The sequence below is a fragment of the Marmota monax genome, unplaced genomic scaffold (assembly GCF_021218885.2).
Source record: "Marmota monax isolate L192 unplaced genomic scaffold, Marmota_monax_Labrador192_F-V1.1 WCK01_AAM20220418_F8-fsc00196, whole genome shotgun sequence".
Taxonomy (NCBI): Eukaryota; Metazoa; Chordata; class Mammalia; order Rodentia; family Sciuridae; genus Marmota; species Marmota monax.
This window is the reverse complement of record NW_026694390.1, coordinates 2,123,749-2,147,970: the sequence shown is the minus strand read 5'-3', so window position 1 is coordinate 2,147,970 and position 24,222 is coordinate 2,123,749. Positions and strand designations below refer to the sequence as shown.

Here is a 24,222-nt window from a genome sequence, read left to right as displayed (position 1 = left end):
GCCCAGTGGTTTCAAACTCATGGACTCAAATGATCCTCGCTCGGCTTCCTGAGTAGCTGGCATTATAGGTAGGCATCATCAAACCTACCCTGAGACTCGAATGCAAGAGTATTTTTAACAGACTACATTGGGCAAGTCACTCAAAACTCTTGCCAATTGTAAGAATTCAGCATGATCTAAAAAGAAGCAAAACAAGCCAAGAAGTTAAGGCACACAACTTGGGAAGCTGAGGCAGGAAGATCTGAAGATTGTGGCCAGCCCCAGCAATATAGTGAAGCCCTAAAAAACTTTGTGAGATTGTGTCTCAGAATAAAAAAATCAAAAGGGCTGGGCACATAGCTCAGTGGTAGAGCACCCCTGAGTTCAATCCCCAGTACCACAATCAATCAATCAATAAATCAATACTATTTTATTAAACAAAATGTAGCTATTTACCCTATGCTTCACTTCCATTACCATTTTAACCTCCCTCTACCCCTGGCTCCTATCTTATGTAAGCTGCAATGACTTTAACACATGAGCTTTTGGGGAACATTAAACTACGAAAGCAAAGCTAGGCACCGTAGAGAAAAGGGTTCAGACACGGATGAATTACAGTTCTGAAGCTTTGCAATCGCAAATGCAGACGGATTACAAGTACACTTCAGCTAGTTTACTGGGATTTATAAATTCTAAAATTAAAGAGCTGGGTCTCCTTAAAAAAAAAATACAATCAACTCTTTATACACAGGGGTTGCTGCCTCAAAAGATCAAAACTCAAAGAAGCATGTGACTATTAGATGAACATCATGCATACACCAACAAAGCCAATGAAGAAAGGACATATGTCGGAAAGGACATATGTCAAGTAATAATGTGTGAAAAGGGGCTGGGGTCATGGCCAGAGGTAGAGTGCTCACCTAGCATGCGTGAGGCACTGGGTTCCATCCTTAGCACCATATAAAAATAAAATAAAGATATTGTGTTCACCTATGACTAAAAAATAAATATTAAAAAAAAAATAATGTGTGAAAAAAGCTGGGTGTCGTGTCACAGACCTGTAATCCCAGCAGCTCAGGAGGATGAGGCAGGAGGATCATAGGAGGATTGTGAGTTCAAAGCCAGACTCAACAAAGCCAGACTTAGGGAAGTCCTAAGCAACTTAATGAGACTTTGTCTGTAAATAAAATATAAAAAAGGGCTGGGAATAAGGCAGGGTAGTTAAGCACCCCTGGATTCAACCCCCAGAACAAAAAAAAAAAAAAAAAAAAAAAAGGAGTTGGAGGGAGCTTTGCCAGTGTCCTTTCATTTTCATTCTATACCTCCATTTTTATTTGTTGTTTTGCAGTGCTGCGGATCAAACCCAGGGCCTTGTGCATACTAAGCAAGCACTCTACCACTGAACTACACCCCCAGCCCAACCTCCAATTTGTGGGATCCCACTGTGGTAAAACTCTGACTAGCAAATGAAACTATGAATTCATCTATATTTGTCTTATGCTAAATACTAAGAATATCAAAGACTAATAGGTTTCTTCAGGAAGAATTTTTTTTTTAAATATTTTTATTTTATTTTTGTAGTTTTCGGCGGACACAACATCTTTGTTTGTATGTGGTACTGAGGATCGAACCCGGGCCGCACACATGCCAGGCGAGCGCGCTACCGCTTGAGCCACATCCCCAGCCCACAAAGAATTTTTAACAAGAGCTTCTTTTTTGTCTAGTTGTTGATGGAACTTTATTCCATTTATTTGTTTACATGTGGTGCTGAGAAATGAACCCAGTGCCTCACACATGCTAGGCAAGCGCTCTACCACTGAGCCACAACTCCAGCCCAGGAAGAAATTTTTAGAATTAGAACTGTTAAGTATTTTGAATAGTAAACTGTTACAAATTTTTTATAAAGATACACTGAGTATAATAGTTCTCTTGCTTGTCTACAAATATAAATAAAGTTAGAGAAACAGTAGAAGAGAAAGCACTGGAAGAAAAGATAATATTGGAAAAATGTAGATTGAATTGACTTTATTTTTATAAGGATTTAAGAAAACATGAGCAAATATTGATGTTGCATTAAAAAACAAATAAAGTCTGTACATCATTCAAATTTTAAAAATCAGTCAGCTTGACACTAAAAAAATGTACTAACAGAAGTGTTTCATTTTAGAGCAAGATACTATCAGTGGCACATTACAACTAGACATACAAACATAAAGGAAATGCTAAAATAATGTAAATCTCTGAATCTCAAAGTGATCCAGTAGGTTGGAGGGAGCACCAATTGTCACCAATGTGGGACTGTGACACATTTTATCAGACAAAATAAACTACCACTGGTGATGAAGATAAGTAAATAAATAAACTATCAAGGGGGGAAAAAAGGAGCCCATGATGCCTGGAATTTTAGAGTAAATGGTTTATTTGGTTCTGTTGTTACATGGGTTTTGTCTGTTTTCTTCTTCAATAGAATAAGTAGATGTGTGAGGGTCCCCAGAATATTTCCCAATTATATCTTACTTCTTAGTACAGATAATTTTATATTGAAGGAGTAATGATTGCAACTCCCTGTCATTTAAGCCACTGAAGGTAATATTAAAATGTTTTAACTATAGTAGGCTTTGATTTTTTTTCAAAACTGTAAATCAAGAATAAAGAACTTTTCTGTCTCATAATTTAAGAAATGTACCTATATACTTCCTGAAAAAAATTGTTTTCAAGAAGCTACAATATGAAATTCTAATATACCAGGAATCTTGAAAAGAATAGTAGATGACCCAATTATAGTCATTTAAATTAAAATATTTAGGAATTCAATCTTGAGGGCTCAAAAATATAATTTTTGATTCCTTATGCACTAAATTTCACCAAGAAATGCAAAATTCTATCTAAAAGTTGGTACTGGTATATTTTAACATTCCTAAAGAAAAAAAAAAAATTCAACACCTACTCAATTATCCTGAAGGAAAATCAGATTAAAAGTAGTAGGGCATTTGTACATATCATATGTACGGATGTCTAAACAAACAATTTCAGTGGGTAAATGAATCATATTGAATATTTATAGACTACAATCACTTTCTTTTGAAGATGAAAAAGATTTAGTACCTAGGCATAGAGCCAGAGGTTTCCTAAAAGGAGTAAATACTAAACCTAAAAGGAGTAAATACTAAAACTCTTTGCACTGAAAAGAAATGCAAAAAATTCTTGTACTTCAAATCTTTAATTTACAAAAACTACAAGTAGTCCAACTGTTGCCAATTTATAATGATAAAAATTAAAACAAAAAACTCTGAACCAATTGTGTAAAATCTCTATTTTAACATTTTTAAATCCAGTTCATTTGTTCCAGTGAGTCAAGTAAGATTTAAACTCAAGGGGGCAGGGGCTGACAAAGGATTTTACCTTTTCTCAGGAGATAATCACAATTTCATTGAAAGAGGGTGAGTGGCCCCTTAGTGACTTGTATGCTTTAATACCTTCAACAAAAAGTCCCAATATTTCCATTTTTTCAAACCTCTGGAATATTATCCAGATATTTAAAATATTGACATCTAAGTTTTACATTAAAGACACCATACTCTGAAAACAGACCTGCTTAAATGTAGTTTGAATAATTGTGGGGTACTTACTGACAGAAGATTTCTTTAGCAAATACTGGTTTATTATATTTAAAAAATCAGCAAGACAGAATTTTAAAAATCTTAATTTACAATACATTGTAAACTTCAGACAATTGCCACATATACCACAGACCAGCACAGGTAAAAAGCGTTTTCTAAATGTTTATAAGACTTTGTATCTTCCTTTATTTGTTGGTTGGTATGAATTTTGCTGCAATAGAAAATAAAAGATATATGGTCAGAAAACGAAAAAGATAATTTCCTTTATCAACTCATAAAACTCTATTAGATATTTAAAATAAAATGTTAATATTATTGCACTGAGGTAGAAGAAACTGTTCAATAAACTGATCATTTTTCTTTATTCATGCAAGTACTCCTTGACAACTATTTATATATATATATGATTATTATTTGCAGTACTGGGAATTGAACTGAAGGCCTAAACATGCTAGGCAAGCACTTCACCACCAAGATATATCCCTCTCCCTGCATTTTAAAATTTTACTTTAAGGAAGGGTCTCACTATGTTTTCCAGGCTGAAATCAAACTTGCAATCTTCCTGCCTCAGTCTCCCCAGTAGCTGGGATTACAGGGGTACATGTACACTACTGTGTCTGGCTGACAAGTATGTTTTAAATCAACTTATGGTGATGGCACCTGCAAATATATGGTTCTGTTTTTATCACTTGTTGGTGAAAATAGTCGAACGCCCTTGATCCCCTAAAAGAACATTCTGTAAGTAGAATTTTAGAAAAGCTCTCAAACCACTGTTTTTTTTTTTTTTATTGTTGTTGTTTTGTTTTTTGGGGTACCATAGGGCTCTTAACTTAAGATACATCCCTGGCCCTTTTTATTTATTTTGAGACAGGGTCTCACTAGGTTGCTAAATTGCTGAGGCTTGCTTGGAATTCACTGTGTTGGCCTCCTGAACTGCTGGGATTATAGGTGTGCACTACCACACCAGGCTCCTCAAGAGAAAGGCTAAGATTTCCTTTAAAAGTTCCCTTATCTGCTGAGTAAAGTGGCCCATGTCTATACTCTCAGCAACTGAGAGTAGGAGGATCCAAGTTCAAAATCAACTTCAGCAACTTAGCGAGTCTCTTATCCCTAAATAAAAAGGGTTGGAAATGTGGCTTAGTGGTTGAGCACCCCTGGGTTCAATCCTTGGTACAAAAAAAAAAAAAAAAAAACTTATCCCAAAATATATGTTGTAGAAAAAATTTAAAAGCTTTAACTGGCACTGAAGATACAAGGATGTATCTGTCTCTTTTGGAAAGGTAATTAGTAAAGGGCTGTCTTCCAAAATCAAATTGTTGCCCAAGTTGAAAAACACTGATAAAACCACATGTTGGCAAAGATGTAGAATAACTGGAATTTTCATTCATTGCAGGAAGAAAAGTAAACTGGTATAACTCCTGTGGAGTTATACTACTAAAAAACTAAAATCTGCATATCTTATAAACAGCAATTCTGCCCCACAGTATATATGCAAGAAAAAAGCATATTAATGTATACCAAAGAGACATGGAAGTAGGAGTATTTATAGAAGTGTTATTCATAAAAGCCCCAAACTGAAATAATCCCAAAGTCTACTACTATAATAACATGAATCGATATCCTCAAAATAATGTATTTTGTATAATAATACAAAAGGAGTACTTAGCATATGAATCCACTTAATCTTAAATTCAAACACATACAAAATAAATCTACAATTTAATTTAAAAGTTATAATATAACATTTGAGGGGGATGAATAATAGAAGGGTCATGGGCAAGGCTTCTAGATGCTGATAATGTTCTTTATTTCTTAATTTGGTAAGTAATTATATAAAAGTGCCTACTTTGTAAAAATTCATTGAACTATTATGATTTATGTACTTGATTGTATTTGTATTATAGTTTAATAACATATATACACTTTTGGTACTGGGTACTGAGCCCAGGGCCTCAAGAATTTATTATAAAAAATTTATTAAAATAAAACAAGTCCCTGAGAAGAGTTTTTACTCACCAGTCGGATTAGCTCTTCCTTTATGAGCCTGGTGATTTCTGCCTTTGCTTTCTGCACAGCCAGTTCATTAGCACCTAATGATTGAATAGAAAATATATCATTTATATTACTAGAACTACACTGGATATTTATACAAGTCATGGAGGTTCAGAGGGAAATATAGTAGGTGACTTTTAGGAACACTGTAATGCCTGCCAAGGTAACTGTTCAATGCTGGTAGAATATCACCCATGTTACATAATGACTGCTTATTATTCTGATTACTTTTAGACTCTCAGATGTGACCAAGGGAGTTCTCAATACATGCAGTATTAATAGTTCTGGTATACTGATTAAAAACAGCAAAGAAAAGCTGATTAGGAATATATCCAGAAGAGAATACAGCTAAGAGGAAATACAACTCCCTTGGTTCATTCATTTAATAAATATTTACAGGACCTTTTTGTGTCCTGTGAGTCTGCAAATGTGTGAGGAAAATATTCATCTGTATATTATTTTTTGGTACTAAGGATTAAACCCAGGGGCGTTTAATTACTAAGCCATATCCCCAGCCCTTTTTTAGATTTTATTTAGAGACAGGGTCTTGCAGAGTTGCTAAGTGACTCACTAAGTTGCTGAGACTGACTTTGAACTTGTTATCCTCCGGCCTCAACCTCTTAAACCGCTGGGATTACAGGTATGCCCAGATGAACAAAGTCTCAAAGAATAAAAGAGGACTATCCAGGTTGTGGGAATGATAAAAGTATTTTGCAAAAGGAACCACATGTGTTACGGTACAGAATTAAGAAAAGCAGGCTTCATTATTGAAGAGTAAGAGAAGTGTAGAATCGTCGGAAAAAAGAGCATTAGAGAATACTGTAAGGTAGCTTACTGCATGAGAGGGCTGGAGACACTCATCCAGTTACTAATTCCAGAAATGTTTAGCACCCACCATGTATGATATATTATAAGAGATTCATTATACAAAGAACCCATTCATGCCCTTTACAGTCTTGCAGACTACTAGAAAAACAAACTTGTAAAGCCATTACAACAGAATGATTAGGAAGCAATTTATCAGAACAACCCCCCCACACACACTCATTTTTTGTGGTGCTGGGGTTGGAACCAAGTGGTATTCTGCCACTGAGCTACATCACCAGCTCCCCCGCTCCCCTCTTTTTATAAAGTTGTAGTTGGACACATACCTTTATTTATTTATTTATTTTGAGTGAAATTTGAGAGGGGGGGGATTTTTTTTAATATTTATTTTTTAGTTTTCGGTGGACACAACATCTTTATTTTATTTTTATGTGGTGCTGAGGATCAAACCCAGCGCCCCGCACATGCTAGGCAAGTGCGCTACCACTTGAGCCACATCCCCAGCCCACCTTTATTTTATTTGTTTGTTTTTATGTGGTGCTGAGGATCAAACCCAGCGCCTAGGTGAGTGCTCTACTGCTGAGCCACAACCCCAGCCCCAACCAGCCCTTTTTAAATTATATTTTGAGATAGGGTTTCACTAAGTTGCCCAGGCTGGCCTTGAACTTGTGATCCTCCTGCCTCAGCCTCCTAAGTAGCTGGGATTACAGGTGTGTGCCACTGCTCTTGGCTCCTGGAAAAACTTTAAATTTCACTTCTAAGAAGTTTTCCCAGACTTCTCCAAGTAAAGTGCTTTCTCTCAGTGTTCTCACAATACTATATTCACACCACCATGAAAGTACATTTCTGAGGGAGAATGGACAAGATGTTTTTTCTGAGTGGATGTGAATAGTGAACAAGTTTAGATACTAGAAATTGACTAGCAAGTAAGAAGCTATAAGGAAGGAAGATACTGAATCCAGGAGGAAGAGCAGGTGTTTTTAGCAAAGCGAGTAGATGAAATTTAATTTTGAAACTGCTGTAATTGAAGTTATGGGACACACGGCTGGAAATATAAATGAGGTCTAGAAAGCCATCAAAGGTAAGTGGGGTGGGATCTGAAGCCAGGGAACCATACTCAGGGAGTAGCTAAGTATAGGTACAAGGCACAGTGAACATTCATAACAGGAAAAGAGCTGGACCAAAATAGAAGAGAGTCTGAAATGTCAAAGAATAAACAGACAAGTTGCATTGCAATGCAGAGAGCTACTTCTTTCTCTCTGAAGGAAAGAGTTCATAAGACATGAGATAAATCCCCCCCCCCCCCTTTACTAGAAGGGACTAACTTTCTTGAAGGATATGGACAATGGGCCCCAGGAAGAGAACTTCCCTTACTGTTTCCCTACCTGCCTTCCTGCCTGGCCCTAAATTAACCCTACCAACAAACCTCCTCCCATGGCCTGGTCCTGCTCACCAAAAGCAACTAATTCCTCCCATGACCTGGCTCTGCTAAGGACCTATAAAACCCACTGCCATTTTCCCCCTGAAGATGTGTCCCTCTGGTGCTGAAAAAAGCATTCATTGCTGGTCCATGAGGTCTCCCTCCATTTTTTCTTTTTGTATTTGCTTTCATTTCTGAGAAAGATGTGGCAACAGTTTAACAAAGAGCAAAGGGCCAAGGGGATGGCTGTAAAGTTATAGCAATATATTTAAGTCCTTCCACCACCACTAAGCACAACATTTTTTTTAAATTAATTTTTTTTAGTTTTACATGGACACAATACCTTTATTTTTCTTTAGTTTTATATGGTGCTGAGGATAGAACCCAGTGTCTCACACGTGCTCTACAACTGAGCCACAACCCTAGCCCCTACACACATTTTTAAAGATATAAGAAAGGTGGAGTGTTAGAAAGGAAAAGTGGATAAAGGTGAGAGCAGGGTAAAAGCAAGAGCTAAGTCAGACCGAAAATTACAACCAAGGGGCTGGAGTTGTGGCTCAGTGGTAGAGCGCTTGCCTAACATGTGTGAGGTACTGTGTTCAATTCTCAGCACTACATATAAATAACTGAACGAAATAAAGGTCCCTCAACACCTTAAAAAAAAAAATTACACCCAAAACAAAATTTGGAAGAAAAATAAGTTGCTTGGCATGAGTTGCTGGGAAGCTCATTGTTGGTATTCTTGTGTTATTTTAACAAGAAAAAAATCAGGGATTGGGGTGTGGCTCAGTGGTAGAGCGCTTGCCTAGTATGTATGGGGTACTGGGTTCGATCTTCAGCACCACATAAAAATAAATAAATAAAAATATTGTGTCCATCTACAACTAAAAATATTTTAAGAAGAAAGAGAGAGAGAGACAGAGAAGGAAAAAAAGAAGAAGGAAGGAAGGAAATCACATGCTCACCTAGATCCAATTGGAAGCATAACTTTCCTACTTTAGCTAGAGCTTGACAATGAGGACATTTAAATTTTTGACTTATGTAACTTCTCTCGGTAATAGGTTGCACATGTTTATAGGCAGCAACGAGAAAGAGGCATTTCCTTTCATTGGTCCTAAAACAACTCTGGTTGCTTTTAAGGGATTCTCCACTAGTAAAAAGAGAGGGTCATACAACAGGCTATATAAATTATACAGGCTGACTTAGGCATGTAAGTCCTTCCTGTTCTCTTTCCCTCTGCCTGGTGGGAGGCCTGGAGCTGTTGAGCCACACAGAGCCTTCAAGGAGCCAGGCAGTGGGGTCCCTCCAATTACAGAACTAAAAACAGATGACACTAGGCTCCTTCCACACTAGCAACACCTGCTTTCATCCTGTTAGCTGAGTTTGCCTGGAGTTTCAAAAACTACATGATCCTTTAAAAAATCTAATTATCTCTAAAAATTCTAAAAGCTTTAGAACAATTTAATTACCGATCCCCAGCTTTTATTCAGCATCATTATGTCTCTAGAATACTCTTTAAGATTTGTTTTCGATGAGGTTACTTTTTTACTGGGAAAAAAAACTGCCTAGATAATCATAAAAATTAGATGTTATTTACTGAGTGTGGCTGACAGTGAAGAGAAGTGACCAGGATCAAACTAGGTGGAAAGAAAAGCAAGCAGAACCTGTGGGCTGAATACAGTAGTAGGTATTTAACTTTATGGCCACTGATAGCAAAGGAGATGTGTTTTCATAAAGTTATATGTAAGTTGAACTATGATAATATAAATAAAACTATATTACACAAGGATAACTATTTTTAATAAATCACACACACAAAAAGATCCTTTTTCAAAGCAAATAATCACTTTTCTGACTTACCTCTTTATTAAAGCAGACATTTAAAAATATGGGTTTTGCTTAATGATTACCATGATATTCAAGCAGAGAATAAAGGTCTGGTTCCATGTGTACCAGAAGTTGCACTATCAGATTCCTCTGCATATCCTTGTCTCTCCATCCTATATGGCCTAATGAACACAGTAGCCCAAACCTGTCCAGTTCCAAGCACGGAGAGATGTAAGTTTTATTTTCTCTGCTTGAACATCTAGATGCCAGTAACCCCCATTTTACTACTCACTGAGGAAGAATGTCACATGATTTGGAAAAATAATGAGCCCCTGGCAGACAGAAATTCTTTAAGAATACATGAAACGATGCCATTTTAAAATTTGACTTGGGCTGGGGTTGTGGCTCAGCGGTAGAGTGCTCGCCTCGCATGTGCGAGACCCTGGGTTAGATCCTCAGCACCACATAAAAATAAATAAGTGAAATAAAGGTGTTGTGTCCAACTACAACTAAAAAATAAATATTAAAAAAAAAAATCTGACTTCGTGGTGGAGCACATCTGTAATACCAGCTACTTCAGAGGCTGAGGCATGAGGATCTCAGAATTGAGGCCAGCCTAGGCAATTTAGTGAGACCCTGACTTAAAATAAAACCTTAAAATAGGGCTGGGAGGGCTGGAGTTGTAGCTCAGCATGCAAACAAAAAAAAGTATGATCAATTCACAGGAGGGAAAAAAGAAAAAGAAATTAATAATAAAAACTTTAAACTTTTATCAGCTCAAAGAGCTAAAAGAAACCTTCGACAAAGAACACAGCTGGGGCTGGGGCTCATCCGTAGAGTGCTTGCCTAGCATGTGTGAGGCACTAGGTTCGATTCTCAGCACCACAAAAAAATAAATAAAAATAAAGGTCCATCGACAACTAAAGAACAAAAATAAAACACCATTAAAAAAAATAAAATAAAGAAAACTAGGAAAATACTATCTATCAAAACAGCAAATATCATAATGAAGAGCTAGGAAATAATAGGGCTGGCATGGCGATTAGACAAAAGAAAGAAATTCAAGGGATACAAATAGGAAAAGAAGAGCTCAAACTATCCCTATTTGCCAACAACACAATTCTATATAAGCCCCCCAAAACTCCACCAGCAAGCTATTAGAACTCATAAACGAATTCAGCAAAGTAGCAGGTTATAAAATTAACACCCATAACTCAACTGTACTCCTACATAAAAATGTTAAATCAGCTGAAAGAAAAATCAGGAAAACTATCCCATTCAAAATTGCCTAGAAAAAAATAAAATACTTGGGAATCAATCTAACAAAAGAGTTTGTAAAAGCCTTCTACAATGAGAACTACTGAAGAAGACCTTAGAAGATGGAAAGATATCCCATGTTCTTGGAAAGGCAGAATTAAGATTGTCAAAATGGCCACGTAAAAATATAAAAGAATTCCTATTAAAATTCCAGTGATGTTCTTCACAGAAATAGAAAAGGCAGTCATGAAATTCATTTGGAAAAATAAGAGGCCCAGAATAGCAAAAGCACTCCTTAGTGAGAAAAGTGAAGCAGGAGGCATCACAATACCAAACCTTAAATTATACTACAGAGCTACAGTAACAAAAACAGCATGGTATTGGCACCAAAACAGATATGAAGACCAATGGAACAGAATAGAAGACACAGAGACAAACCCATAGTATCTCACAACAGACAAAGGCACTACAAACATACATTGGAAAAAAGATAGCCTCTTTAACAAATGGTTCTGGGAAAAATGGAAATCTATATGTTGTAGAATGAAAGTTAACCCCTATCTCTCACCCTGCACAAAACTCAACTCAAAGTGGATCAAGGAACTAGGCATTAGACTAGAGACCCTGTGCCCAGCAGAAGAAAATGTTGGCTTAGGAATCAATTTCCTCAACAAGACTCTTAAAGCACAAGAAGTAAAATCAAGAGTCAATATATGGGATGTTATCAAATTTACAAAGCTTCTTCACAGCAAAGGAAACAATAAAGAACACAAAGAGAGAACTTCAGAATAGGAAAAAACCTTGCCATCTGTAACTCAGAGCATTAATCTCCAGGATATGCAAAGAACTCAAAAAAACCTAACATCAAAAAAACAAACAAACAAAACAACAACAACAACAAAAAAAGTAACCCAATAAATGGGCAAAGGAGCTGAACAGGCACTTCACAGAAGAAGAAATACAAATATATGAAAAAAATGTTCAACTTTTCTAGCAATTAGAGAAATGCAAATTAAAACTATAACAAGTAACAATAAATGTTGGTGAGGATGTGGGGAAAAACGTTCACTCATACATTGCGGGTGGGACTGCAAATTGGTACAACTACTCTGGAAAGCAGTATGGAGATTCCTCAGAAAACCTGGAATGGAACCACCACATGAGTAGTTACCCACTCCTCAGTATACACCCAAAGGACTTAAAATCAGCGCACTATAGTGACACAGCCACTTCAATGTTTACAGCCACTCAATTCACAATAGTCCTAGGTACCCTACAACAGATGAATGGATAAAGAAAATGTGGTATGGTATATATACACAATGGAATGTTACTCAGCCATAAAGAATGAAATTATGGCATTTGCCGGCAAATAGATAGAACTGAAAAATATCAGGATAATTTTAAAAGAAAGAAAGAATAGGGTTGGGAGTATAGCTCAGTGATAATAATGTACACTTAACATGCACAAGGCTCTGGATTCAATTCCCAGGACCCAAGAGAGAGAAAGAGAGAAGAAATGGAACCCCCCACACAAAAAAAATTCTGGGGTTGAAAAGTACAACAAATGGACTAAAAACTGCTCATCAGCAGATTTAAGCCAATAGAAGAATCACAAAATTTGAGGATAGGTCAAGATTGAGTCTAGAAGACAGAATTAAAAGGAATGAAAAAAAAATGACCAGAACCTAAGAGACCATGGGACACCACCAAATGTACCAACACAGGCATAACTAATTTCAGAGAAGTGGAAAAGAAGCAGAAAGAACATATAAAGAAATGACAAAATTTTGATGAAATCTATACATCTAAACATTTTTTTTTTTAAACCTAGAAGTGCTTCACCACTCTGCTACATTGCCAACTCTATATTTTGAGACAGAGTTTCCTTAAATTGGCTGGCCTTGAACTTGTAATCCTCTGCCTCAGCCTCCCGAATCAACGGGATTACAGGTATGAGCCATCATAACCAGCTTTTATCCCCCCACCCTCAATACTGAGGATTAAATCCAGGGCCTCATACATGCTAGGTAAGTTTTCTACCACTGAGCTACTTCCCCAGCCCTCTCAAAAATCTTTAAAACAAACAAACAAAAAACATAGAGCCAGGTGTGGTGGTACATGGCTTTGATCCCAGCTACTCAGGAGACTAAAGCTGGACTGCAAGTTCCACGCCAGCTTGGACAACTTAGTGGGATCCTGCCTCAAAATTTAAAATTTAAAAAGGGTGGGGAAGAAACTAGGGGTTAAGTTACCCTGGGTTCAATACTTCCCTCCCCACCCCAAATCCAAGCAGAACATGCTCAAAAAAATCAAAGTGTCAAAACATAGTGAGAAGCCCAGAACAGCAGCACGTGCCTGTGAACCCAGCTACTTGGGAAGCTAAGGCAGAAGAATGGCAAATTCAAGACCAGCCTGAGCAATTTAGCAAGATCCTGTCACAAAATAAAAGGGCTGGGAAGGTAGCTCAGTGATAGAGAACCTCTGGGTTCAATTTCCAGTACCACAAAAACAAATCAAAACAAAACACACACAAGAGGGGCTGGAGATGTGGCTCAAGTGGTAGCGCGCTCGCCTGGCATGCGTGCGGCCCGGGTTTGATCCTCAGCACCACATACAAACAAAGATGTTGTGTCCACCAAAAACTAAAAATAAATAAATAAATATTTAAAAATTTTAAACACACACACACACACACACACACACAAGAAAGAATCCTGGAAAAGCAACTCATCACTACAAGGGATCCTCAATAAGATAGACAACTGTCAAAAATCACGAAAGTCAGAAGACTGAGAATGATGTACAAAGTGCTAAAAGAAAAAACTCTATATCCAGAATACTATACTTCCAAAATGAAGGTGTAGCTAAACATAATGTTACAAACCTGCATTCCCAGCTATCCAGGAGAATAAAGCAAGAGGACTGGGGAGTTCAAGGCCAGCCTGGGCAACAGAGCATACCCCCTCTCAAAAACAAACCAACCAATTATCAAAACTGAAAGCAGAAAAAACTATTTTTACAGGTGAAATTGAGACATTCTCAGTTAAACTAAACAGGAGAGTTTATTACTGGTAGACCTGTCCTAGAAGAAACCTCTAGACTGAAGTGAAAAGACATTAGACAGTAATTTGAATCTACATGAAGAAATAAAGAATACTGGTAAAGGTAATTTCTACACAGGTAAATATAAGTTAGTATTCTTTTTAGTTTGTAAATCTTATTTTGAAGGGACTATAATGGATATATAAAGATGTACTTCGTGACAATAGCAACAAAAAAGCAACGGGACAGAACTATAGGAGCAAAGTTTTTGTTGCTATGAAAACTAAAATCAGAGATACTGGGTGTGCTTATCATACACAAGGCCCCAAGTTCAATTCCCAGCATCCAAAACAAAAAGCAACAAAAACTAAATTGGTATTAATCCAATTACACTGTGATATATATTAAGATGTTAACTGTAAACCAGGGTTATCACTACAAAAATAACTAAATAACAACAAATATTCACGTATATTGAGAGAGAGAAACAACATGGACACAAATATTCAGAATGCTATGGAAGAATAATTGCTTGAGCCCAGGAGTTTGAGCCATAGCATCATACAAAGCACACAAGAAAATGGTTATCTAGCACAAAAGAAGGTAGTAACTAAGATCTTTTGTAATTTAGGCACTTATAGCAATAAATTTCTGAGTATTGCTTTCATTGCATCTTGTTAAGTTTTATGAATGCACTAAATAACCAATGAATTGTTTCTTTCATTTAATTCATTCATTCATTCATTCATTGTGACACGGGGACTGTACCAAGGGGCTCACACATGCTAGGCAAGTGCTCCACCAGAGATATACCCCTAGCTCTTTTTATTTTTTATTTTGATACAAGGTCTTGCTAAGTTGCCCAGACTGCCTTAGCCTACAGAGTAGCTGGGATTGTACCCATGTGCCACCATATCTGGCTAGATTGCACATTTTAAAACAGTCAAAATGATAAGTTCTATGTAATTTGAATTTTACCTTAATTTTAAAAGTTGCAATAGTGATTAAAACCTAAAGTAGACATTATTTCAGCTTTAAGCCTTAAATAGCATAAGGCTATTGATAAATTTTAAAACCAGTTCTAAATGGGGGACATTTAGAACAAATTGGCAATCTGGGCTCTGTACTGAAAACAATGCTGTGATGCAATGGACATGAAGCCAGCACAAGTGGTCCACTTATCTAACAATCCAGTTCTTTCTGCTTCTCTTGCACATGAAAAAGAAAAGAAAAAAAAAAAAATCCCCCACAAAAAAAATTTTAAAGTCTGTTACAAAGATGTTCAGATTAAATAAAATAGATCAGGATGCAACTGAATAGCTCCCCCCCACTGGGGGGGGGATCAAGATGGAAACTGCCAATGGAATGAATTCATTCAGGAATGCTATGAAATATGGTTGTAAACCAACCTTAATTGCTCTTAGAGAAAGTATTATTTATATCCTTTAGGGTATGGTATTGTCTATGTGTCATTTTATTAAAGGTATGAATGAACTCAATTGTGTATAACTTCAGAGGCAATACTGGCTTAAACATTAAGTGGACTAACAGAGTTGATTTATTTTCTAACCTAAACTTTGGCTGGAATATTATACCTCTATGAAGAATAAATGGGTCAGTCCTTAAAATGCATACTTCTTTTTTGCATGATTTTCAAATGTGAGCCACACACAGATCATTCTTTGTATATTTATAAACTTTAAAAAAAAAAAAAAAAAAAAAAAAACCTCAAATAATATATGAAACTATTTTTTTCTTTCAGGTATTCCTTCTTTTCAGTCCTTCCTAGAACTGACCTCACATTCTCTGTGTGTATTACATCTATGTCAACCTTGATCCAACTCAAGCCTGAAACAGAACCAATAGTACATACTTTCGATGGCCAAGTAAATTTTCCGCTCTCCTTCCTTGGGTTCTTTGCCAGGAGGGAAGTATGTTCCTCTTATTGTAATTGCAGCTTCAGAATATTCACTAATTCTCTGTAGAGCTTCCTTTGAGGTAACTTTCCACCTAGCCGTCTAAAAGAAGGGTGGAAGGAAAAAAATCACTTCATAACAAGGATTTTATAAATCAGGATGCTGACACATATTACATTGGCTAATATATTATCATCAATATTAGGATTATAATACATGTACATATTATAAGTTCCTTTGGATCCTAACGTATCTAGAACAGATTTGTAAAAAATGAATTTCAATTGCTATCTTCCCCTTCTAGGTAAAAAATAAAGTAGCTATTAAAATGTTCACATGTTTAATTTATTTTGCAATATTGAGGATTGAACCCAGGGACCCTTGACAATGAACTACATTCCCAGCCCTTTTTATTTAATTTTTTTAACTTTAAGACTGAGTTGCTAAGGCTGACTTTGAATAACTGTCCTCTTCACTCAGCCTCCCAAACCACTGGAGTTATAGCTATGAGTCACCAGGCCCAGTTGTTCATGCATTTTAAGGAAGGATTTCTGTTCTTAAAGAAGCAAAGAGTTTCTACTTCACGATATAAAAAAATGTTTAGGGCTGGGGTTGTGGTTCAGTGGTGGAACCTAGCATGCTGAGGCACTGAGTTTGATTCTGAACACCGCATATAAATAAATAAAAGGCCCATCAATAACTTAAAAGAAAATTAAAAAAAATATTTAGACCTATTACTTGCCTGTGGGAAGTCATTGATCTCCAATTCTTCCTCATATCTCTTAAAAGACTCATTCTGTCCACCATCCTGTCTCTCCTCTTCTTGTTTTTCTAAAGGCACATAATTGAGCTTGGCATTGATCTTTTCAGCAAGTTGCTCTGCAATGGTTTTTGCAGACACAGTGGGAGCCAGAATGGTGCCACCTCTGAGGATTGCATTGGTGGCTTGTTGCATCACATCCTGTAGTTAAAGAAGATCTACAGTCAAATCTCAAATGAGGACAGACAAAACCAGAGAACTCACCACAAATTATTCTCCGAAAAGTCATTAATTCTGTTTAAATAGAAAAATATCATCTTTTGAGGGCTGGGATTATAGCTAAGTGGTCGAATGCTTGCCTACCATGTGTAAGGCCCTGGGTTTGATCCCAGCACTATCCCCCCAACCAAAAAAAAAAAAAAAAAAACCACTTTCTAATTACTGTCCCATTCATATGCTTAATTTAGCACTATATATAACTAATAGTTTAATGTATTTCCCTTATCATTGATGAGAAAACGAAGAAACAGTCAATTCTCTATTACCATCTCAGACATTCTGTGGATCATTAACTCTTGAGAGCAGATACAATGCAGTATTTCTAAAAACATCACTGAGTTTCTCCGTTCCCACTGACCCAAAAAACATTCAATAAATTACAATAAATGACTTACACAATATCTTCAAAATACTGTTGAAATTAATAAGCCATTCTTTGGGAATGCTATGAAAAATTACTCTAATTAAAACTTAAATGCTTCCAAGAAAAAGATGCCACATTAAATATTTTAAGAACACATTTCTCCACAATTTAAATACATGTTAGTTTGAGTCATAACCCAATGCTTACTTATTCAGGGAATATTTGTCAGCCCAAAAAAGATTCAGTCAATAACAGATTAAGAAAGACAAACTGGGCTGGGGATGTGGCTCAAGTGGTAGCGCGCTCGCCTGGCATGTGTGCGGCCCGGGTTTGATCCTCAGCACCACATACAAAACAAAGATGTTGTGTCCACCGAAAACTAAAAAATAAATATTAAAAATTCTCTCTCTCCCTCTTAAAAAAAGAAAAAAAAAAGAAAGAAAGACAGAACTGCCTTGGATTTGGGGAAGACCAATCAAAATCTAGTACAGGCTGAATATCCCTTATATGAAATGCTTGGGACAAGAAGTATTTTAGATTTCAGAGTTTTATCTGGATTTCAGCATATCCACAGACTTTAAGGTAGACATAGTTAATAGGAAAATTTGATATCCCAAATGCTACAAAATCCAAACCTTCTTGGACATTAGGTTGGTGATCAAAAAGTTTCAGATCTTAGAGCATTTTGTTCTTAAAGTGCTAGTGATTTAACTCAGGGCTTTGAGCAATGCTAAGTAAGTGTTTACCATTGAACATTCTCAATCCTGAATTTTGGATTTTTTAGAACATGCTCATCTGCTCTACAAAAACGATCTATGGCTAACAGGTACTCCAGAAGAGGCATGAAGTCGCTCAGTTAATCAGACTAGCAACATCATCCAAATGCAATTATCAAAGAACCCTGTATTCTCACAAACTCAATTTCACTTATGCTCAGCATAATTCCTGAAAAGCATCTAAATCAAAAGTACTGAGACTTGGAACAAATTACTTAATACCTGAGACTCGATGCCCAAATTCTTCTGAGCATTGATTCTAAGAGCCAATCTCTTAGCAATTTCTAATTTCTCAGCATTTCCTGCAGTCGGAGCAGGAACACTAGATGTTCCAGGAGCAGCCATATCCTTTACTCTCTTCTTTGAATTAAACATGCTTTCAATTTGTTCATCAATCTAGACCAAGGAAATACAGGAAGGATTAGTAAAAACTAGATTAGAAATGCCAATTTAATTTCTACAAAATGAGCGAGAAACTGTTCCACCAAAAAGATAAAATCAGACATTTGTGTGTATATATATATATATCTATGTGGGGGGTGAGGGTGTTGCTGGGGGATTGAACCCATGGCCTTGTGCAGCTATTTATTAAAGGGATACATTTCACTTCAATAATCTGTTGTCTATCGTGAAAGAGAGACATACAGTAAGTAAGCAAGCAAGCAAGAAGAGATACAAGGGCTGGGGATATAGCTCAGTTGGTAAAGTGCTTGCCTCGCATGCACAAGGTCCAGGGTTCAATCCCTAGCACCACCCTCTCCCCTACCCCCAAAAAAAGAAAGAGAGAGAGAGAGAGAGAGAGAGAGAGAGAGAGAGAGAGAGAATGCTGCATGAACCATTTAATCAGACTTCTAAGCAGTCCAGAAAACATTTAGTCTAGTTAATGAGGAAACATGTGCTGCCAATACAAAATAGTCCTTATGATGCAGCTGAGTTATTCCAGGGTTTAGACCTTAAGGACAAATTATAATGCAAAGAGGCTAGAAGAAGTGCTATAACTCATATCCAGAAGACAAGTAAAAATATAGTCAATAATTCTCAGAGCAAGGTTTCCAGTCCTAACACCTAAAATGCAATTGGGTTTGCTTTAAAAACTGGATAACACAATCAGAAAAAAGGGCTTACTGCTTTATTCTTCTGAATCAATGAAGAAAAGAAATAAAGACTGTTTTCCCCATAAAGGTTAAGAGCAGTGCTGAAGGCCTCAGCGCTCCAGAACTCACATGAGCCCTCATGTAGTGCACTTTCTTTTCTCTTTGAGACAGGGTCGTTGTCCAGCCTGGGCTACAACTCATGGGCTCAAGTGATCCACATGCCTAGGAGTCCTGAATTGCTGGGACTACAGGCACCAGCCATAATGCTTGGCTATTGCACTTCTTTTAAAAGCCTGCCTTTTGCCCAACAATGACTGATGGCACTGATTAGAAACACAAATTCCCTCATAAATCCACGTTAGATTAATAAGGCTTTATCTTCTCAATCTCAAATGCAGAGAAAAGTTTCTCTGAGGTTAAAGATATATAAGGTTAATTTAGAAAGCCCTTTTACTGAAATAGTCAACAGCTTTTCATTATCTATGCAAAAATTTTAATAATCAGCCAGTTTTAAACCTAACATTTGGCTTAGAAGCTGTTTTAAATTAAACAGCATGTATGATATAAAAATCTAAACAAATATGTTAAATCAGGAATGGAGAATGTGGATGGTCCTTTATCAATAGGAATGATTTTATTTTGGGCTTTACTCACTTTTTTTCTCTTAAGTTCTATATTACTATAATGACCAAAGAAACAATCAAATATTTAATCACAAAATGTTTAAAACTGTTAAAAGTAATATAAAAAAGTAATAAGAGATGGTCTGAAAATACAGCTACAAATTATTTAAGAAGTAAAGCCTCCCCTTGAGTGTGAGATGAACTCAGTGACTTCTAATAGAAGAAAATGGAAGTGACAGTGTGTAGCTTCAAACACTAGTCATAAAAGGCACTAAAGCTTCCTCTTCTCTTTCTTGGATCATTCTCTATGGAGGAAGCCAGCTGCCTGAGGACACACAGACAGAGAAGAGAACAAAGGCACCCTGTAAATATCAAAGTGAGTGAGCCATCATAGAAGCCTCAGTCAAACCATCAGGGGACTGGGCCAACCACCTGGCTGCAACCCATGAAAGTCCAAGCCAGAAGTAGTTGGCTAGACACCCATTCCTGCCTGTCAGGAACTATGAGATAATAACTGCTTATTATTTTAACCCGCTAAGTTTTGTATTGGTTTCTTACACAATAATAGGTAATTAAAAATGGATTTTTTTGAATTTTGAGATAGTAGGTAAACTAAAAAGAAATGACCTTGGGATAATGGGAGAGCTGAGCTCTGGTCCTGGTTAGGCTTACTTCCCTGGGTAGATCTGGATAAAATACCTTCTTTTTTTGGTGCTGAGGTTTGAGCTCAGGGGCACCTGGCCACTGAGCCACAACCCCAGCCCTATTTTATATTTTATTTAGAGACAGGATTTCACTGAGTTGCTTAGTGCCTCCCTTTTGCTAGAGCTTGCTTAGAACCTTCGATTCTCCTGCCTCAGCCTTCCAAGCCACTGGGATTACCCAAATACTTTTACAGAGCCTCCATTTCCTCAATGCAAAGATGAAATTGAATTCCTAATTCCCATAAGCAAGATAAGGTTTAATCTAATTTAAAAACAAACAAACTGTGGTATGATCAATGTACTGGAAATGTTCTAGCTTAACCAAAGTTAAATGGTCTTCCTTAAGAATTTTTCAGGTTGGGTGTGGTGGCGCATGCCTGTAATCCCAGCAGCGAGGGAGGCAGAGGCAGAGGCAGAGGCAGGAGGATCGAGAGTTCAGAGCCAGCCTCAGCAATTTAGCGAGGCTAAGCAACTCAGTGAGACCCTTAATAAAATACAAAATAGGGCTAGGGATGAGGCTCAGTGGTCAAGTGCCCCAAGTTCAATCCCTGGTACTCAAAAAGGAAAAAGGAAAAAAAAAAAAAGAATTTTTCATATCCTTGGAAGTGCATTATTTGTATATACTAGACAGATTTTCCAAAATTATAATGGTAATAATTCTTTTCTAATGCTGTAAAACCACACTCTGAAAACCTTAACCTGCTAAGAATATAGGCTTTAATAAGAATAATACTAGCTGTGTAAACCTGAAAAGGTTATTATTTTTTTCTAAGCCTCAGTCTACTCGATTATAAAATGGCAAATATTTTGAGTATGTACCTTATATGCCAACTGTGAGGAAGTAATGAAACATCCCTGGTAAAGCACTTGGCACAGCATGTGCTACTTAGTAGCACTCAATAAATTCTGAGTATTACTATTAATAAAGCTATTTGATAATTACTCAATTTAAAAAGAATAAAAAACATTGATAGCTGGGTGCAGTAGCATGGACCTGTAGTCCCAGCTATTGAGGAGGCAAGGAAGAAGGATCACATGAGCCCAAGGAAAGAGACCCGATATCAACATAGCAGCAGTAACAACAACAAAAAACAATAGTAATACAATATTTTTAAATGTACGGGAGCCAGGCATTCTTTCATACCAATACAATGAGTACAAACTGATACTCCCTTGCTGGAGGACCATCTGACAATGTTTAAGACTAAGTTAACAGCTTAGCAATTAGTATTAACTAATCCTCAAGAGGTAATCTAGTGGGTGTGCAAAAGTTAAATGTACAAGAACGAACAATGAAATATAGTTTATAATAGCTCTATTCCAAATAGTGAATACATGAAAATAATCCATACATTCAAAAACAGGTGTTTAATTCATTCAATTCTGAAATATCCATATAATGTTATGAATTCATCAAGAATAATATAAGTAAACTTCTAAAATGAAAATATTTCTACAAACTGTTGTTGAGAAGGGAAAAATAAGTAAATAAAAATACACAAAGAGAAAATAATATTGGGAGGGTACATGCCAAGGTTTCTAGGGACTGGTTCCCTCAACAAGCCTATGGTCAGCCCTTTAGCATAGAAGGGATAATTACTTCAATTGATGTTAGTGAAACTTAGAATATACTTACATCAACTGCAGCATCCTCATCATCTGAATCTTGCAGACCAAGAGCTGCTTTTTGTAATTTCTTCCTCTCGTTAGCCAAAGCTTGTTCGGTTTCATCAAATTTGAATCCCTTACCAGAGAACCCACTACTCTTTTTAATTATTTTTCCTTCCTTTCAAAGAAAAATTTTAAAAATTAGAGATTTTAAATATTTTCCAAAAATGGTACCTGCAAATTTAACAGAAATGCTTCACCTAGTCTGTAAGAAAAATGAAGAACTCTACAGAACTTTATAAAACATTAAATTCAAGCAAAGAAAGAGAACTGTTTTTACTTTTTCCTCTTTAAAGAAATAAATCAAAACAGTCCATCAAGATGTCCAAGTATCAAGTATTCACATTATGATTTGCATAAGAGAAACACAAGTTAAAAAGCTCACAGCTTTCTGTTGATCTTTGAAATCACTCCAAAGTTTCTCTAGATCAGGAGGCACTGCAGTCCCTGACAATTCAAGAGCTTTAATTATGTCACCAGCATAGCGAGCTTGATCTTCTGTGATAAAAGTATAGGCATATCCCTAAAAAATGATGAAGTAAAATTATTAGATATTAATAAGACAAATCCTACTTAGATCAAAAGTAAATTAAATATGATCCACCTAATAAATCCTCTTGAGACTGACACCAACACTAAAGAACTTTAATGGCCACAAAAGAGTCCTATTAAATTCTTAAATAGTTCAAAGGAAAATATGTAATTTCAACATTTAAAAATAAAATAAGCAGCCTGGCATGTGGTTCAGTGGTAGAATACTTGCGTAAAATGTGCAAGGTCCCAGGCTCAACACTCCCCACCTCAAAAAAGATACATAAAACAAGAAAATATCTAATTTCTTTGTAATTAAAAAAAAAAAAATGAAACTTGACACAAATACACAATTGCATTACCGTATTAATTTCATTAATTTTTCTCTTTTATGCTTAATATCATCTTCTTTTTACTACCTGCTATATCACTTTAACACATATTAACTTCCTAGGATATAGCATTCTGTATATTTCTTTAAGACTAATAAAACAGGATAGGCACAGCAGCATACTCTGGTAAGCCCAGCAACTAGAAAGGCTGAGGCAGAAAGACAGCATGTTTGAAGCTAGCCTCAGCAACTTAGCAAGACGCTGTCTCCAAATACTATTAAAATAAAATTTAAAAGGCTGGATGGAGATGTAGCTCCATGGCAGAGCACGTGCCTGACATGCAGAAGGCATTGGATTTGATCCCTAGCCCAGTTAAAAAAAAAAGGGGCGGGGGGTTGTGAACATATATATCTATGTGTGATGTGTATGTGGGTAGGTCTATTTTATGATCTCATGTTAAAAAAAAAAAAAGGGGCGAAAAATCTAAAAGGAGACACAACTGTTAAACAATATCTAGATAGCACATCCTTTCAATAAGACTTAGGGGGGTGTGTGTGTGAATGATTAACATCATCCATTCCACATAACTCTGATAATCAAGGGTTTTTCAAATTGTCCCTATAACTCCTATTAGCTACTCCTTAAAACACTAAAGAAGCACCTATATTGTAACATAAAGGAAATCAAGTATTTAAAAATTCTTTTTACTTTATTGCCTGCTCTTCCAGTCCGTCCTGCTCTGTGCACATAATCCTCATAATGATTGGGGCAGCTGTAATTTACTACAAGAATCAAATGTTTCACATCTAGACCTCGGGCAGCAACAGAGGTGGCCACAAGAAGTTTGCAGGTCCCATTCTTAAAGTCATTTATAATACTGTCTCTGTCATATTGATCAATACCTGCAAGTAAAGAGAAAAACTATAAAACATGTTCAAATTAAATTTCCCATTCCCTTTGACAGAGAAAGAATCTAAATGTGGAGGAAAAACAAATCCACACCTACAACATCTACACTATAAAAATAAAAGACTACAGCAATTCAATGGTGAGTTGGGTGTGGTTGTGCCTGCCTATAATCCCTACAATTTGGGAGGCTGTAGGGGTGCAGTGGGGTGGGAACTTCAGAACATAAGAGAATTCAGAATAT

The 24,222-nt window shown here is 36.5% G+C and overlaps 1 protein-coding gene across 5 annotated transcripts in view; it reads right to left on the bottom strand.

The window, feature by feature from the left end:
* Nucleotides 1–1,989: 1,989 nt before the first annotated feature.
* The window catches only part of Ddx46 (DEAD-box helicase 46), a 63,015-nt gene continuing 40,782 nt past the window's right edge, over nt 1,990–24,222 (bottom strand). For 3 of the 5 annotated variants that reach the window (XM_058586640.1, XM_058586641.1, XM_058586642.1), the window contains 8 exons: nt 23,781–23,974; nt 22,595–22,732; nt 22,178–22,327; nt 18,340–18,516; nt 16,684–16,902; nt 15,899–16,043; nt 5,616–5,689; nt 1,990–3,810 (listed from right to left, as the gene is read on the bottom strand). In XM_058586640.1, coding sequence (XP_058442623.1) covers nt 3,763–3,810; nt 5,616–5,689; nt 15,899–16,043; nt 16,684–16,902; nt 18,340–18,516; nt 22,178–22,327; nt 22,595–22,732; nt 23,781–23,974 — 1,145 coding nt within the window. In that variant the 3' untranslated portion in view covers nt 1,990–3,762. The remainder of the gene's footprint in view (nt 3,811–5,615; nt 5,690–15,898; nt 16,044–16,683; nt 16,903–18,339; nt 18,517–22,177; nt 22,328–22,594; nt 22,733–23,780; nt 23,975–24,222) is intronic. The other 2 variants (XM_046468024.2, XM_046468025.2) reach the window with 1 other exon arrangement.